The sequence below is a fragment of the Myodes glareolus genome, chromosome 26 (assembly GCF_982192425.1).
Source record: "Myodes glareolus chromosome 26, mMyoGla1.1, whole genome shotgun sequence".
Classification (NCBI taxonomy): domain Eukaryota; kingdom Metazoa; phylum Chordata; class Mammalia; order Rodentia; family Cricetidae; genus Myodes; species Myodes glareolus.
The window spans coordinates 13,954,887-13,969,941 of record NC_142051.1 but is presented as its reverse complement, the minus strand read 5'-3'; the positions used below and the strand labels follow the sequence as shown (position 1 = coordinate 13,969,941).

General features: G+C 36.9%; 1 protein-coding gene across 1 annotated transcript; it reads right to left on the bottom strand.

Annotated features, from left to right (window-relative positions):
• Window positions 1–3,963: 3,963 nt before the first annotated feature.
• LOC125389995 (olfactory receptor 6C76) lies at window positions 3,964–4,905 on the bottom strand. The gene has a single exon (XM_048418751.3). It carries the CDS (start codon window positions 4,903–4,905, stop codon window positions 3,964–3,966), a length of 942 nt encoding a protein of 313 aa, XP_048274708.3.
• Between the last annotated feature and the right edge of the window lie 10,150 nt (window positions 4,906–15,055).

Sequence of the window (15,055 nt, the reverse complement as noted above, 5' to 3'; positions counted from 1 at the left end):
AACCAATTGAAAACTCTGACCTAGGATTGAAAGTCTTTGGGTTTTCTTTGGAGAAGAAAAATGAGGAGCTCTGGTTCTGAATTCCAAAGCACAGTCTTCAGGAACTTTCATTCCTTGTTCCCTAACAAGTAGTGTCTTACATTTCTCTTTGCTATTCATGGTTGGTGGAAGGACAATGGAAGAATTCAGTAATGGTGACTAAGTCTGTGGATTCATGCCTTGAGGCATTATTGTAATTTACCCTGATGCTGGGCTTTATCATTCAGTACTGTTACTGGGTCTCAAGTATGAGACCCAGTCTTAATCCCTTCTCTTCCATAAAGAACATTTCTTCCCATGATGCTTAGACTTGGAACAGTAGGTTAGATATAGCAAGTTTCCTCAATGATGCTTTCAATGCATCTTACTGTCGGTGTAAGTCTAGGTACTTATTCTCAATGTGGCTTCCATATCTCTTCTGAAGAAAGTTGGATGTGTGATTATCTGTACAAATTGTTGTGCCTGTGGGGAGGCAATCCTGGAGGATCTTTTTCACCTTAGTGATCTATGTATGTGTTTATTTATTTATGATTCCAAGTATTAATTGCTGTTATAAAGAAACTTGTTTCTAAAGATGGACCCTTTAGCTGGAAAACTTGCTTACTTATTTTTTCATTCTGGGAACATTTTTGCAGACTCAGGTTCACCATCATTGCTACCGATGACTTTCAATCTAAGAAAAATATTCATAGAACTGGGGACACGAATAGAAATCAACACATTTCCCAGTAACTGGGAAATGTGGCCAAGATTCAGTAGTCTTTATTGCGTTCTTCTTTTGTGTAAATTATTTATTCAGATCTTTAACTGTTATTCTAATTATTTCTCAAAATATACTATTTTTCTAATTTTTATTATCTAACTCTTCTGATTTGCATTGTTTAAATCTTATTATTGGATTCATCAATGTTCTTGTTGCCAAATACCTTAGTATTGAATGGAGACTGTTCGAAGAAAACAAAACTAAATAAAATAGTTTTCATAATACTTGTAGTAGTTAAGGATCTGACACAAGCAGTTGAGTCAAATGAGAAGTAGAAGAACCAAGGAAACACAGATAAGGAAAGTAAACGCTATAAACTCCAAGTGCTTGGATAAGAACACTGTAGCTACATGGTCTCGTTCCTGCTCACCAAAGAAGTTAGAAAAAAATAGAAAGCCAGAAGCAGGTAGAAAAATGACTTTTTTGCTGCATAAGATGTTGCCACACTCTGTATGGGATGTTTTGATTTACTGTTAAGAAAGACTACATAAAAAAATGATTTTTAAAGATATTCGGTTATACTCATCTATTGGTGCCTAGCCCAATTGTTATCAGAGAGACTTCACTCAGCAACTGTGGAAAAACAGATGCAGAGACCCACAACCAAACTTTACGTGAACCTCCAGGAATTCTGCAGAAGAGGAAGAGGAAATATTGTAGGTGACAGAGGGGTCAAGGGCATCACAAGAAAACCCACAGAATCAACTAACCTGGGTTCATAAGGGCTCGCAGAGAATGAATCAACCATCAAGCAATGTAAAGAAATAGGGAGACATCAGAAAAGCTTCTGCACAAAGAAGTGAGCAGAAAAATAAAGGCATCTTGTTGCATGTAAGCAAATTTTTACAAACCATACTCTTCGTGAGACATGAATATAAAAAGTGTATAAGGAGCACCTTTCAACTCAACAGCGTGAAAGGATACATTTGTAAAACCTGAGCAAAGGTTTGAATGCCTATGTTTTCCAAGTAATGTGGAACTAAGGGCAGTGGAGTACACCTGTAATCCTAGCATTTAGGAGTCCGAGGCAGGCAGCAAATGCTTGTGACACGTAGCTAGAAAAGACGTTATCAAGAAAAAGCCAAAAGCACTGAGATTTGGGTGACTGTCATTTCCCACCCAAAATAGCTAACGGTGTCAAGCATCGGAAGGGACACTGAAGTGTCTGTGCCATTGGAAATAGTAAAATGTTGCAGATTTCACAAAGAATGTCCTGAGTGTTCCCCAGAAAACCTAAAATCAAGCTCACGAAGGCTGAGAAGGTGAACCGAGCAAGTAAGCGTATTTGACACCAAGCCTGACAATCTTGTCCCACGTGGTGGAAGGAGAGAACTGACTCTTACAAGTTGTCCTCAGACTTCTCAACCTGTGCTGTGCCAACACAAACACACACACACACACACACACACACACACACTACTCAAACATACACATGAGTAAAGTAGTAATGAATGTGCACAAAAGCCATTTTAAAAATAAAGCTATCAATGATGTAATTACAACATCGTTGGATATGTATTCAAAATTCATACCAGAATGCAAAAGACACACCTGTGTGTACATTACATCATCCTTCACAACACTGAAGATGTGCAAAAGCTTTGATGTCATTTGAGAGGTTGTGGATAAATAAAATGTGTCACATATATTAGATATTATTGGATATTATTCAGTATAAAACATTAGGGAAATATTTCCATATGGCATAGCATAGATGAACTTGGAAAACACCATACACAATCAAGTAGGACAGCTCTGAAATGACACTGCACTTCTCTAAATATGCAAAAATGAAAATATTCAAACGCAGAGAGGATGGTGGTCGCTGTATATGGATGGAGAGTTGGTAGATTGTGGATCTGCTATTTAAATTTTCAATCATGACAGATGAATAGCTTCTAGACAGACATATTGCACAACACTTCCCTTCTAGTTGACCCCATTATGTTGTACATTTAATTTTGTGAGGAGAATAGATTTATTTCTGAGCATATAAGCCAGTTTTTTTAAAAAAAAAAAACTAATAACAAAACTAAATGGAAAAAAGAAACTTTGTAGCAGAAGCAGCTTAGTGCCTTGACGGTACAAGTGCTTGCATGGATGTGTCCAGGCCATGAATCATATAAAAGTGAATACGTCCTAACCATGTGGATTTCCTTATGTTTCTGTTCTAGAGAGGATTAGTCCATAGACACAGGTGGTCCCTCTTTTAAGAAATTTATTTTATAAAAATATTTTATTGCCCACTTATTAGGGTAACAACTCTGTAATTGAAAAAATTTGAAAACCAGGAAAATTTTTAATATATTTAAATGAAGGAGAATCACATTACGCTCACTTCTCTCTTTTCTCCCTGTGAGAATAATAATCAGTTAAATTATTCTTAAAGGTGTACCTCATTTTTTGTTTTTTTAAATCACTAAAAATAATAATTAGAAGCACAACAAATATAAAAATCATCTACAAACAATAACCTGAAAAAATACATATTGTTCTGGTGATTCACTACCATTACCATAAATAGAATTCCAGTTTGAAACATTAAGCTGCAAATTAAGTTTTATGTTTGTTACAAAAATAAATATCTACATTTTCATTTTAGCATTTTATTTTGTTTTTATTTTCATTATTTTGTATTTTGAGAATTTCATACTTTTAATAAATGACTTATAAAAAGATAAGTCCCATATCATTTTATTAAATTTCCTCTATGTCTCATTTAAGAAATGATAACAACTTTAAAAAATACAATATATTTATTATCTAACACCACCAAAGTAAAAGGTCAGGTATGGATATATATACATAGTCACATAAACATACATGCAAGAATATTTATGTATATATTTGCATAACACATACATGAATTAACAAAGTTTCCCTGTCTTAATATTGCCAAAAATATGCATGATGTAAAAAAAATATGTATTACTTGAAATACATAAACTATAATTCAAAATTACTTCATTTATAATTATCATACAAAGTTAGAAACCATCCCATAATGATTTTGCTCATAAATTGATTACATGAACTGTAACATGAATATTGCAAATGCATTAATAGTAGCATGCACTTCCCTTTTTTGAGATGAACTAAAACAAAGATATGCTCATTAGTTTTATGATTGAAATTGCCCCATGTTTCATTTGTCATCTATATCAGATAAGTGTTTTTGAGGCAAATACCTTTCTCACAAGATCCTTAAATGCCTGCTTCACCTGCTGGTTCCTTAAAGTGTAGATAAAAGGATTCAGCATGGGGGCAACAGAGGTGTTGAGCATAGCCACCCCCTTTGTCAAAGTAACTCCAGCCTTGGCAGATGTTTTCACATATATGAAGATACAGCTTCCATAGGATATGGAGACAACAATCATGTGTGAGGAGCAGGTTGAGAAGGCTTTTTTCCTTTGTTGGGTTGAGGGAAATTTCAGAATAGTTCTGAGGATATAGATGTAAGAGAGAATTATCAGCATAAGCGTAGTCATAAGCGTGATCAAAGCCAATATAAAGCTCATGAGTTCTAGAGCACTTGTGTCTGTGCAGGAGATTTGGAGCAAAGGGGCGGAGTCACATGTGAAGTGGTCAATAATGTTGGAGTCACAGAAGTCTAGCTCTAAGCCCATGGCCAGTGGTGGAAAAATCACCAAGAAACCAGCCAGCCAGGAGCTGATGATGAGCTGATGACAGATCCTGTTACTGATGATGGTTGTATAGTGGAGGGGTTTGCAGATAGCCACATAGCGATCATAAGACATGGATGCCAGAAGGAAAAACTCTGTTGAACCAAGGAAAATAAAAAAAAATAGTTGGGCAACACAAGCATTATAGGAGATCGATTTGTCTCCAGTTAGGATGCTGACCAAAAACCTAGGGTTACAGACAGAAGTAAATGAAATTTCCAAGAAAGAGAAATTCCTGAGGAAGAAATACATGGGGGTCTTCAGGTGGGAATCCAGCAGGGTGAGTGTGATGATGGTTAAATTTCCAGTAATGCTGAGCACATACGTGAGAAACAGAAAAGAGAAAATCACAACCTGAAGCTCAGGATCGTCTGTCAGGCCCAGGAGGATGAAGTACGTCACTGATGATCTGTTCCTCATCCCTGACAATTGTCTACAACAAATCTGATCAAATCAAAAAATAAAACAAGGAAACAAGAACATGAGCCACGAGACAAGCATAGTGCTCTCTCTCTCTCTCTCTCTCTCTCGCTCTTTCTCTCTCTGTGCGTGTGTGTAATGCTATCTAAATTTTAATCATATCTTTGAAGACCCATTTTCTATGTTTAAAGCCAGTCTATTCTGTTTTTACTCTGCCACTATCCATTAATTTTACTATTTTATACAATTTATTATTGCATCATATGCTTATTGACCATTGTGAAAATCAGTGATCAGCTTACTCATAACCTACAAAAATAATATAGACATCAAACTAAAAAAGTAAATAATGTAACTTCTATTAATATTTTAACCTATTTCCTCAACAAAATAAAAAATCAACAAATGTCATTATGTTTCTGTATTTTTGAACAATTAAATAATATTCCTCTTTTTAAAAAAATCCACACCACAAATTTTGTCTCTTTGTATTATTGGAGGCCTTAAATTTTCAGTCTTCATTCTTGATCTTAGAAATATAGAGACTCTTCTCATTAAATTCAATTAATGTAGCAGTTTTAGTTGAATTGCTAAAAATATTTTTTTGAAATATTCTTAAACATAAAACAGCAAGAACAGAATGTATTTTTATGTCATGTACTAATACTTCATGTATAAAAACATTGAAATATGCGGACATTTTAATATGCTGTTTAGAATTATCTAAAGCAACTATAACAGTGACAAGAACTTGACTTGTTCAGTCTAAATAATTATTAGATGCTCAAATATGAAGGAAATATACTACACCCTCCACACTTAATGGCTAAAATGTTTGATTTAAAATATATTTAAGTTGTAAAATTTTAAAGTTAACTAATATGTATATGTTAGTTATGCATACATATGAAACAGCTATAAATACAATTGCATGAGAAGACAGTAAATAAAGCTGAAACACTGTACAGAAATACTTGAAAATATCAACTTAAAGTTTCAATAGTTAAGGTGAAATATCAAGCACAGAGTCATATGCTTAATTCCCTTAAACCAAAATCTATAGTCCTGTAGCAGAAAGAGAAATCACTGTTTGTGGTTCTCCTCCCACAAAGTTGGCTCCGCACAGAATGCTTGATGTCTAATTCTCAAAATAAGCAATGAAGCATCTTTTTCATGTGTTTTCTAATATCATCCAACATATAGGATACTGGCATATTCCTTACAATATCTTAGCAACACATCTCCAGATGGGAGTTTTATTGCCATAAAATTATTCAGAGTATTTCTCACAGAGATACTGCCAATGTTTCTCCATGGAAAAAATTAACATCACTTATACTATGTTTGCAACACATAGCTTCAAAAATATTCTACAAAATGTGGAAATGCATAATGACTTCTGGGATACATAATAATAGGGCACTGATGGATATAAGTAGAAGATTATTTCCAGCAATCATATTTAATTGGTTGATTATGTGACCGACATCCCAGGAGATAGCAGAAGTTACCTGCAAGGAGTTAGCTAGGCATCTGTAAATGGCTGAGATCTAACAACAAGAAAACAGTTATCTTCTTACAATAATCTTCATAGAACAGTGCTCAGTGAGGCTTAATCCTACTCTCAGTTACTCCATATAAAGAAGTAATGGAATAGTTTAGGCTGTGCCTTTCCCCGAGAGACTCCATTTCATAAACAGCTTTTTGACTCCATTCTGAGGGTGGAGGATGATTGTGGCATAGTGGCACAAAGCATGTGCTATCCTCAACACAAGGAGAAATAAATTTAAAACACGAAAGTAAAACTATCGTCGAGTTCTACTGAGAAAGCACAGTTGGCCTTCAGCCTGCTGTGCAGCCAAGGGTTAAACTTATCTTCCTACCTGTTGGGGACCAGTCTCAACAAAAATACCTCTTACCAGCGTAGGGGCATGGGGATTTAGAAATATTAGTATAGAATACGAAGATGCATGTGAAAATAATAAAACTAAAACAGAAAATAATAAAACAGTACTGGGAGGGCATTTTAGTGAATACTGAAATTGTCTGTGTTTAATTTTCCATACACTTTATACAACAGTACAAAAGGGGAAGAAGGCAGCAAAAGACTTCCTTAACACAATACAAAAGACAACCCAACAGTTAATTGCTTTAACACTTTGAGGCATCAAGTCACTAGCATTCTGCTGTTTGGGCAGTGAAGCCACAATAGACCAAGTATCCTAAAGACAGCTACTCCCCAGGTAACCTCATAATACCAAGGAAGGAACAAAAATACCTTTGCAAATCCTGACCAAATGTAAGGATAAAAATAGGTTCCCATGTTTGGGCCTCCACCCCAGGGCCAGGATCACAGGCAGGGCCACTATGCTTTGTTCAATGTATCTTTCCACAGTTTGTCACAGTTACTTTTACATACGTATTAACTAGAAGTGAGTGTGTTCTAGCTTTAATTGAGATTTTGTGCTAAATAATATATTTTGAGATTCTTTAAGTATTTTTCTGATCGGACATTTTAAAAGGAGACCATGACACATTCTATCACCAAGTTGCTCCCCACCAATCAAATATCAGATATCTTTGTGTTTCTTATCTTGACCTATTTTCCTTTTTATACTATTAAGTCAAGATACGGAATTATGTTTTAAATAAACACCTCTGTGTATTTTGTGGAGACTGCAGAATATTGCTATGTGAATCATTTTTGCAACCATTTACATATAAATGAATGGATTATGTATCTAAGGTTTAAAATCACACATTAAAACCCTATAAATAACCTACCTACACTGAGAAGTACTGAGAAGTCTATTTGAACATTTTATTTTAGAATTAAAACCCATACTCAGGTTATCAGTTACATTATGATTATCTGTTCATTGACCATTTACTCTGCCCTAAAAATCATTTTCTATACTTTTATATATTACTATCATTGATATGGTCCTATCTCATAAACACAAAATTTTATTATGCAGTTTCTGTATTTTCTCTTAGTGTGTATAAGTGTGAGTGTGCTCCTCTGTGCACACACTCTCAGAATGTGGAGGAGCAGCCACACCTCTAGGAGTCAACTCTCTCCTCCACCATAAGACTTCTGGGAATTAAATTCAAATCACCAGGCTTAACAGAAAGTGTCTTTATACGTTGAGTCATCACTTCCCTATTGTGTTGTAGTAAAGGCATTTTTGTGCTCAGTGCCCCTCTCTGAACCCAGAGTTCACTGACTTGACTCAGGTATGATTACTGGTCAGTGGGTCCCAGCGTTTTTGAAAACTTGAAAGGTGAATGATGCATGTTTGAACTGTTCTTTTAGGTACCAGCGCCTGGACTCTGGGTTATTTATTCCTTTGTTAAATGAATTTCTATGAACCTTGGGTTAGCTGTCAGTGACTTCTTTTAACTACTTCTTCCTGATCTCTCATTTATTTGATGCTGAAATTGTATGTATCATGTAGAAGGTTCTTCTGTTTTGTGTTGATTTCATTGGTTAAATAAAGAAACTGCATGGGCCTTTTGATAGGGCAGAACTTAGATAGGTGGGAAGAAAGAATTGAATGCTGGGAGGAGGAAGACAGACAGGGAGAGCTGCCATGGAGTCACCAGAGTCAGACATGCTAAATCTTTCTTGGTAAGCCATGACCTCATGGTGATACACAGATTATTAGAAATGGGTTGAATCAAGAGAGTTAACCAATAAGAGGTTAGAGCTAATGGCCAGGCAGTAATTTAATTAATACAATTTGTGTGATTATTTCGGGTGTAAGCTAGCAGGGCAACCGGGAAGAAAAGCAGCCCATCGCTCTCGTACAACATATGCAAAAATACAATTAGCACTAGATTATTCCTGGCAAGTTTGCTGGTGAGCGTTATTTCAAGAGGTGATCTCCAGACTTGATGTGTCAACCTCTTACAATCTCTTTATTTACCATGGATGCATAGATAAGACCAGACTTACATTCTCAACACCCATGACATGCAGCTCAGAGTTGCCTGTGACTCCAGTTCTGATGCCTCTGAACACCCCAGGCACTTGCATACTTGTGCATACACTCACACATAGACACATAATAAAACAGATCTTTAAAAAATGTACTATTTGCATAGAAAATCACTGATTTAAAGCTATGTTTCCTAATGTACATTCTGACTACCTCATTCTATAGAAAAGATAATATTTTTTGTAATGTAGAAACTGAGTCATTTTATTTTATGTTTTCTTTTCTACTTTGGGACTATCTGATAATATGTATTTTTCATATTTCGTTTTCCCCAACTCAGACCATTCCTCTTTCTACCCACCCAATTCGATCTTTCTTTTCTCTCTTAAAAACAAAACAAAACCACACACAGTAAGAAGAAAAACAGAGTACAAATTCTGTTGGTAACAAATGCCCAGAAAAGTAAGTGCCATTCTATTGAAGAAAACTGACTTCCCCTTTCTGTGGTGATACGAAAAAAAATAGTCCACAAAGGGACTACAAGTCTTTGGGAATGTGTTTGTCTGGAAAAAAAATGACCTCCAAAAAAGTGGCACTATTAGGAGGTGACTTTGTTGTAAGAGGTGTGGCTTTGTTGGAATAGGTGTGGCCATGTTGAAGAAGAGTGTCACTAGTGGATGGACTTTGAAGTTTCCTTTGTTTAAGCTACACTCAGTGTGATAGAAATTTCACTTCCTGTTGCCTGTGGATCAAGATGTAGAATTCTCAGCGAGGGGCTCTGATCCTGTGCGGGGGTAAGTGTGTGGACCGGTGAGGGGACACACAATATTCCCACCATCCTTATCTCCCTGGCTACTCCAAAGGGGCAGCTTCCCCCAGCTAATCCCTCTCTCCTGCTACGCCATCCCAGCTTTTGGCCTCGAACCCCTCCCCTCCTCTCTCCCTTTTTCCGGGCTTAAATTCCTTCATCTCAGCCAGGGTGGGCACCACGGGTCTGGATAGGTGGTGAGTGCAAAGGAAAGGAAGTCCCTTTGTTCTAAAGCCTGCCTGCAGCTAGCTAAGACTGCAGGCAAAGTGATTCCTGGATAGTAAGGGACACTAATCCAGTAGAAGAAGACCCAGCGGAGGGAAGAGCCATTGGAGAGCATCTGAAGGAAGAGATGGGCAGGCGCCAAGGCAAGAATTCCTCCAACAATCTGAAAAACAACATGAAAACACCAGATCCCAGCGATCTTACGACAGAAGGACTCGAACGCACTATTCCGGAAGAAGTGGAAAACAGTGTCATTATGAAAGCAATAGAGTCTCTTAATCAGGGTATGAATAACTCACTTAAAGAAATAGAAGAGAAATATAACAAAAAATGGAAGAAATGAGTTAAGAAATGGAAGACAAATATAACAAAAAGTTTGAAGAAATGAGTAAATTCGTAAATGATACCCTGGGAAACCAAGAAAAAGCAATCAAACAGGTAATGGCATCAGTGAAAGAATTGAAAACTGAAATGGAGGCAGTGAAGAAAACACAAGCCGAGGGCCGACTAGATATGGAAAATCTAGGTAAACGAACGGAGACTACAGAATCAAGCTTAACCAATAGAATACAAGAGATAGAAGAACGAATCTCAGATTATGAAGACACCATAGAGAAAATAAACGCCCTGACCAAAGAAAACAGCAAATCCAACAAATTCTCATCACAAAACATTCAGGAAATATGGGACATAATAAAAAAAACCAAATCTAAGAATAATAGGAGTAGAAGAAGGAGAAGAATTGCAGATCAAAGGTCCAGAAGATATATTCAACAAAATTATAGAAGAAAACTTTCCCATCCTAAAGAGGGATACTCCTATGAAGGTGCAAGAAGCATACAGAACACCGAATAGACTGGATCAGAAAAAAACGTCCCCTCGCCATATAATAATCAAAACACAAAGCAGTCAGATTAAAGAAAGGATATTAAGAGCTGCAAAGGAAAAAGGTCAAGTAACCTATAAAGGTAAACCTATCAGACTTACACCAGACTTCTCTATAGAAACCATGAAAGCCAGAAGGTCCTGGATAGAGGTACTGCAGAAATTAAGGGACCATGGATGCAAGCCCAGACTACTTTACCCAGCCAAGCTATCGTTCACTATCAATGGAGAAAACAAAATATTCCAGGATAAAAACAAATTTAAACAATATGTAACTACTAATCCAGCCTTACAGAGAATACTAGAAGGAAAATTACATCCCAAGGAATCCAACACTGCCAACACTGACTACAATAATTCAGACATCTAGCGACCCTTCACTAGCACAATTCAAAGAAGGAAAACACATACACTCTATTACCACCAAAAAAAAATGAATGGAGTAAACAATCAATGGTCATTAATATCTCTTAATAACAATGGACTCAATTCACCTATAAAGAGGCACAGACTTAGAGATTGGATACGAAAACAGGATCCAACATTCTGCTGTTTACAAGAAACACACCTCAACCACAAAGACAGACACCTACTCAGAGTAAAGGGTTGGGAAAAGGTCTTCCAAGCAAATGGACCTAAGAAACAAGCGGGTGTGGCCATTCTAATATCTAACAAAATCGACTTCAAACTAAAATCAATCAGAAGAGATGGAGATGGACATTTCATACTCATAACAGGAACAACTCATCAGGAAGAAGTCTCAATCCTGAATATCTATGCCCCTAATGTAAAGGCACCCACATATGTAAAAGAAACTCTTCTAGAACTCAAGGCAGTCATCAAACCACACACGCTAATAGTAGGAGACTTCAACACTCCTCTCTCACCAATGGACAGGTCAATCAGACAGAAACCAAACAGAGAATTAAGAGATTTATTGGAGGTATTGAATCAAATGGACTTAACAGACATCTATAGAACACTCCACCCAAATAGGAAAGAATATACCTTCTTCTCTGCAGTTCATGGAACCTTCTCGAAGATTGACCACATACTCGGCAACAAAGCAAACTCCCACAGATACAAAAAAATATTAGTAACCACCTGTGTCTTGTCAGATCACCATGGATTAAAATTAGAATTCAACAACAATGCTACCCCCAGGAAGTCAACAAACTCATGGAAGTTGAACAGTCAACTATTAAATCACCCCTGGGTCAGGGACGAAATTAAGAAAGAAATTAAAGTCTTCCTTGAATTTAATGAAAACAAAGACACAACATACTCAAACCTATGGGACACTATGAAAGCAGTGCTAAGAGGAAAGTTCATAGCAATAGGTGCCCAAATAAAGAAAACGGAGAAAGCACACATTGGAGACTGAACAGCACACTTGAAAGCTCTAGAAAAAAAAGAAGCTGATTCACCCAGGAGGAGTAGAAGACTGGAAATAATCAAACTGAGGGCTGAAATCAACAAAATAGAAACAGAGAAAACAATCCAAAGAATAAATGAATCAAAAAGCTGGTTCTTGGAGAAAATCAACAAGATTGACAAACCCCTATCCAAACTAATCAAACGGCAGAGAGAGCACATGCAAATTAATAGGATCAGAAATGAAAAGGGGGATACAACCACAGACTCAGAGGAAATTCAGAGAATCATTAGATCTTACTACGAAAGTTTATATGCCACAAAGTTGGAAAATGTAAAAGAAATGGACATTTTTTTAGATAAGTACCATATACCAAAGTTGAACCAAGAACAGGTGAATAATCTAAATAGACCTGTTAGTCGTGAAGAACTAGAAGCTGTTATCAGAAATCTCCCTACCAAAAAAAGTCCAGGACCAGATGGTTTCAATGCAGAATTCTACCAGAACTTCCAGGAAGAGCTAATTCCTATACTCCTTAATGTATTCCATAATATAGAAACAGAAGAGTCATTGCCAAACTCCTTTTATGAAGCTACAGTTACCTTAATACCAAAACCACACAAAGACACAACCAAGAAAGAGAATTACAGGCCAATCTCACTCATGAACATCGACGCGAAAATTCTCAATAAAATCCTGGCAAACCGAATCCAGGAACACATTGGAAAAATTATTCATTATGATCAAGTAGGCTTCATCCCAGAGATGCAGGGCTGGTTCAACATACGCAAATCTATCAATGTAATCCATCATATAAATAAACTGAAAGAAAAAAATCATATGATCATTTCATTGGATGCTGAAAAAGCATTTGACAAAATTCAACACCCATTTATGATAAAGGTGTTGGAGAGACTGGGGATACAAGGATCATACCTAAATATAATAAAAGCAATATACAGCAAGCCGACAGCTAACATCAAATTGAATGGAGAGAAACTCAAAGCCTTTCCACTAAAATCAGGAACACGACAAGGCTGTCCACTCTCTCCATACCTCTTCAATATAGTGCTTGAAGTTCTAGCAATAGCAATAAGACAACATAAGGAGATCAAGGTGATTCGAATAGGAAAGGATGAAGTTAAACTTTCGTTATTTGCTGACGATATGATAGTGTACATAAGCGACCCCAAAAACTCTACCAAAGAACTCCTACAGCTGATAAACACCTTTAGTAACGTGGCAGGATACAAGATCAACTCCAAAAAATCAGTGGCCCTCCTATACACAAAGGGTAAAGAAGCAGAGAGGGAAATCAGAGAAACATCACCTTTCACGATAGCCACAAATAGCATAAAATATCTTGGGGTTACTCTAACCAAGGAAGTGAAAGACCTATTTGACAAGAACTTTAAGTCTTTGAAGAAAGAAATTGAGGAGGATACCAGAAAATGGAAAGATCTCCCTTGTTCTTGGATTGGGAGGATCAACATAGTAAAAATGACAATTCTACCAAAAGCAATCTATAGATTCAATGCAATCCCCATCAAAATCCCATCAAACTTCTTCACAGACCTTGAGAAAACAATAATCAAGTTTATTTGGAAATACAAAAAACCCAGGATAGCCAAAATAATCTTATACAATAAAGGAACTTCTGGAGGCATTACCATCCCTGACTTCAAACTCTATTACAGAGCTACAGTATTGAAAACAGCTTGGTATTGGCAAAAGAACAGAGAAGTCGACTTATGGAATCGAATAGAAGACCCGGATATTAACCCACAAACCTATGAGCACCTAATTTTTGACAAGGGAGCTAAAGGTATACAATGGAAGAAGGAAAGCATCTTTAACAAATGGTGCTGGCATAACTGGATGTCAACCTGTAGAAGAATGAAAGTAGATCTATACCTATCACCATGCACAAAACTCAGGTCCAAATGGATTAAAGACCTCAACATTAATCCGTCCACTTTGAACCTGATAGAAGAGAAAGTGGGAAGTAGTCTACAAGATATAGTCACAGGAGGCCTCTTCCTAAGTAGGACCCCAGCAGCACAGACAATAAGAGAAACAATGAATAAATGGGATCTACTGAAACTGAGAAGCTTCTGTAAAGCAAAGGACACTGTCAGTAAGACAAAAAGGCTGCCTTCTGACTGGGAGAAGATCTTTACCAACCCCTCATCAGACAAAGGTCTGATCTCCAAAATATACAAAGAACTCAAGAAACTAGGCACTAAATCTCTAAATAACCCAATTAAAAAATGGGGTACTGAACTGAACAGAGAATTCACAACAGATGAACTTCGAATGGCCAGAAGACACTTAAGGTCATGCTCAACCTCCTTAGCGATCAGGGAAATGCAAATCAAAACCACTTTGAGATACCATCTTACACCTGTCAGAATAGCTAAAGTCAAAAACACCAATGATAGCCTATGCTGGAGAGGATGTGGGGTGAGGGGAACACTCATCCATTGTTGGTGGGAATGCAAACTCGTGCAGCCACTGTGGAAATCAGTGTGGCTGTTTCTCAGGAAACTGGGAGTCAACCTCCCTCAGGACCCAGCAATTCCACTCTTGGGAATTTACCCTAGAGATTCCCTAGCATACTACAAAAGCATTTGTTCAACTATGTTCATAGCAGCACTATTTGTAATAGCCAGAACCTGGAAACAGCCGAGGTGCCCCTCAATAGAAGAATGGTTAAAGAAGGTGTGGAACATATACACATTAGAGTTTTACTCAGCGGTAAAAAATAATGACATCTTGAATTTTGCATGCAAATGGATGGACATAGAAAACGCTTTACTGAGTGAGGTAAGCCAGACCCAAAAAGAGGAACACGGTATGTATTCACTCATAAGTGGATTCTAACCATAATTTAAAGGTCTTTGAGCCTATTTTTCG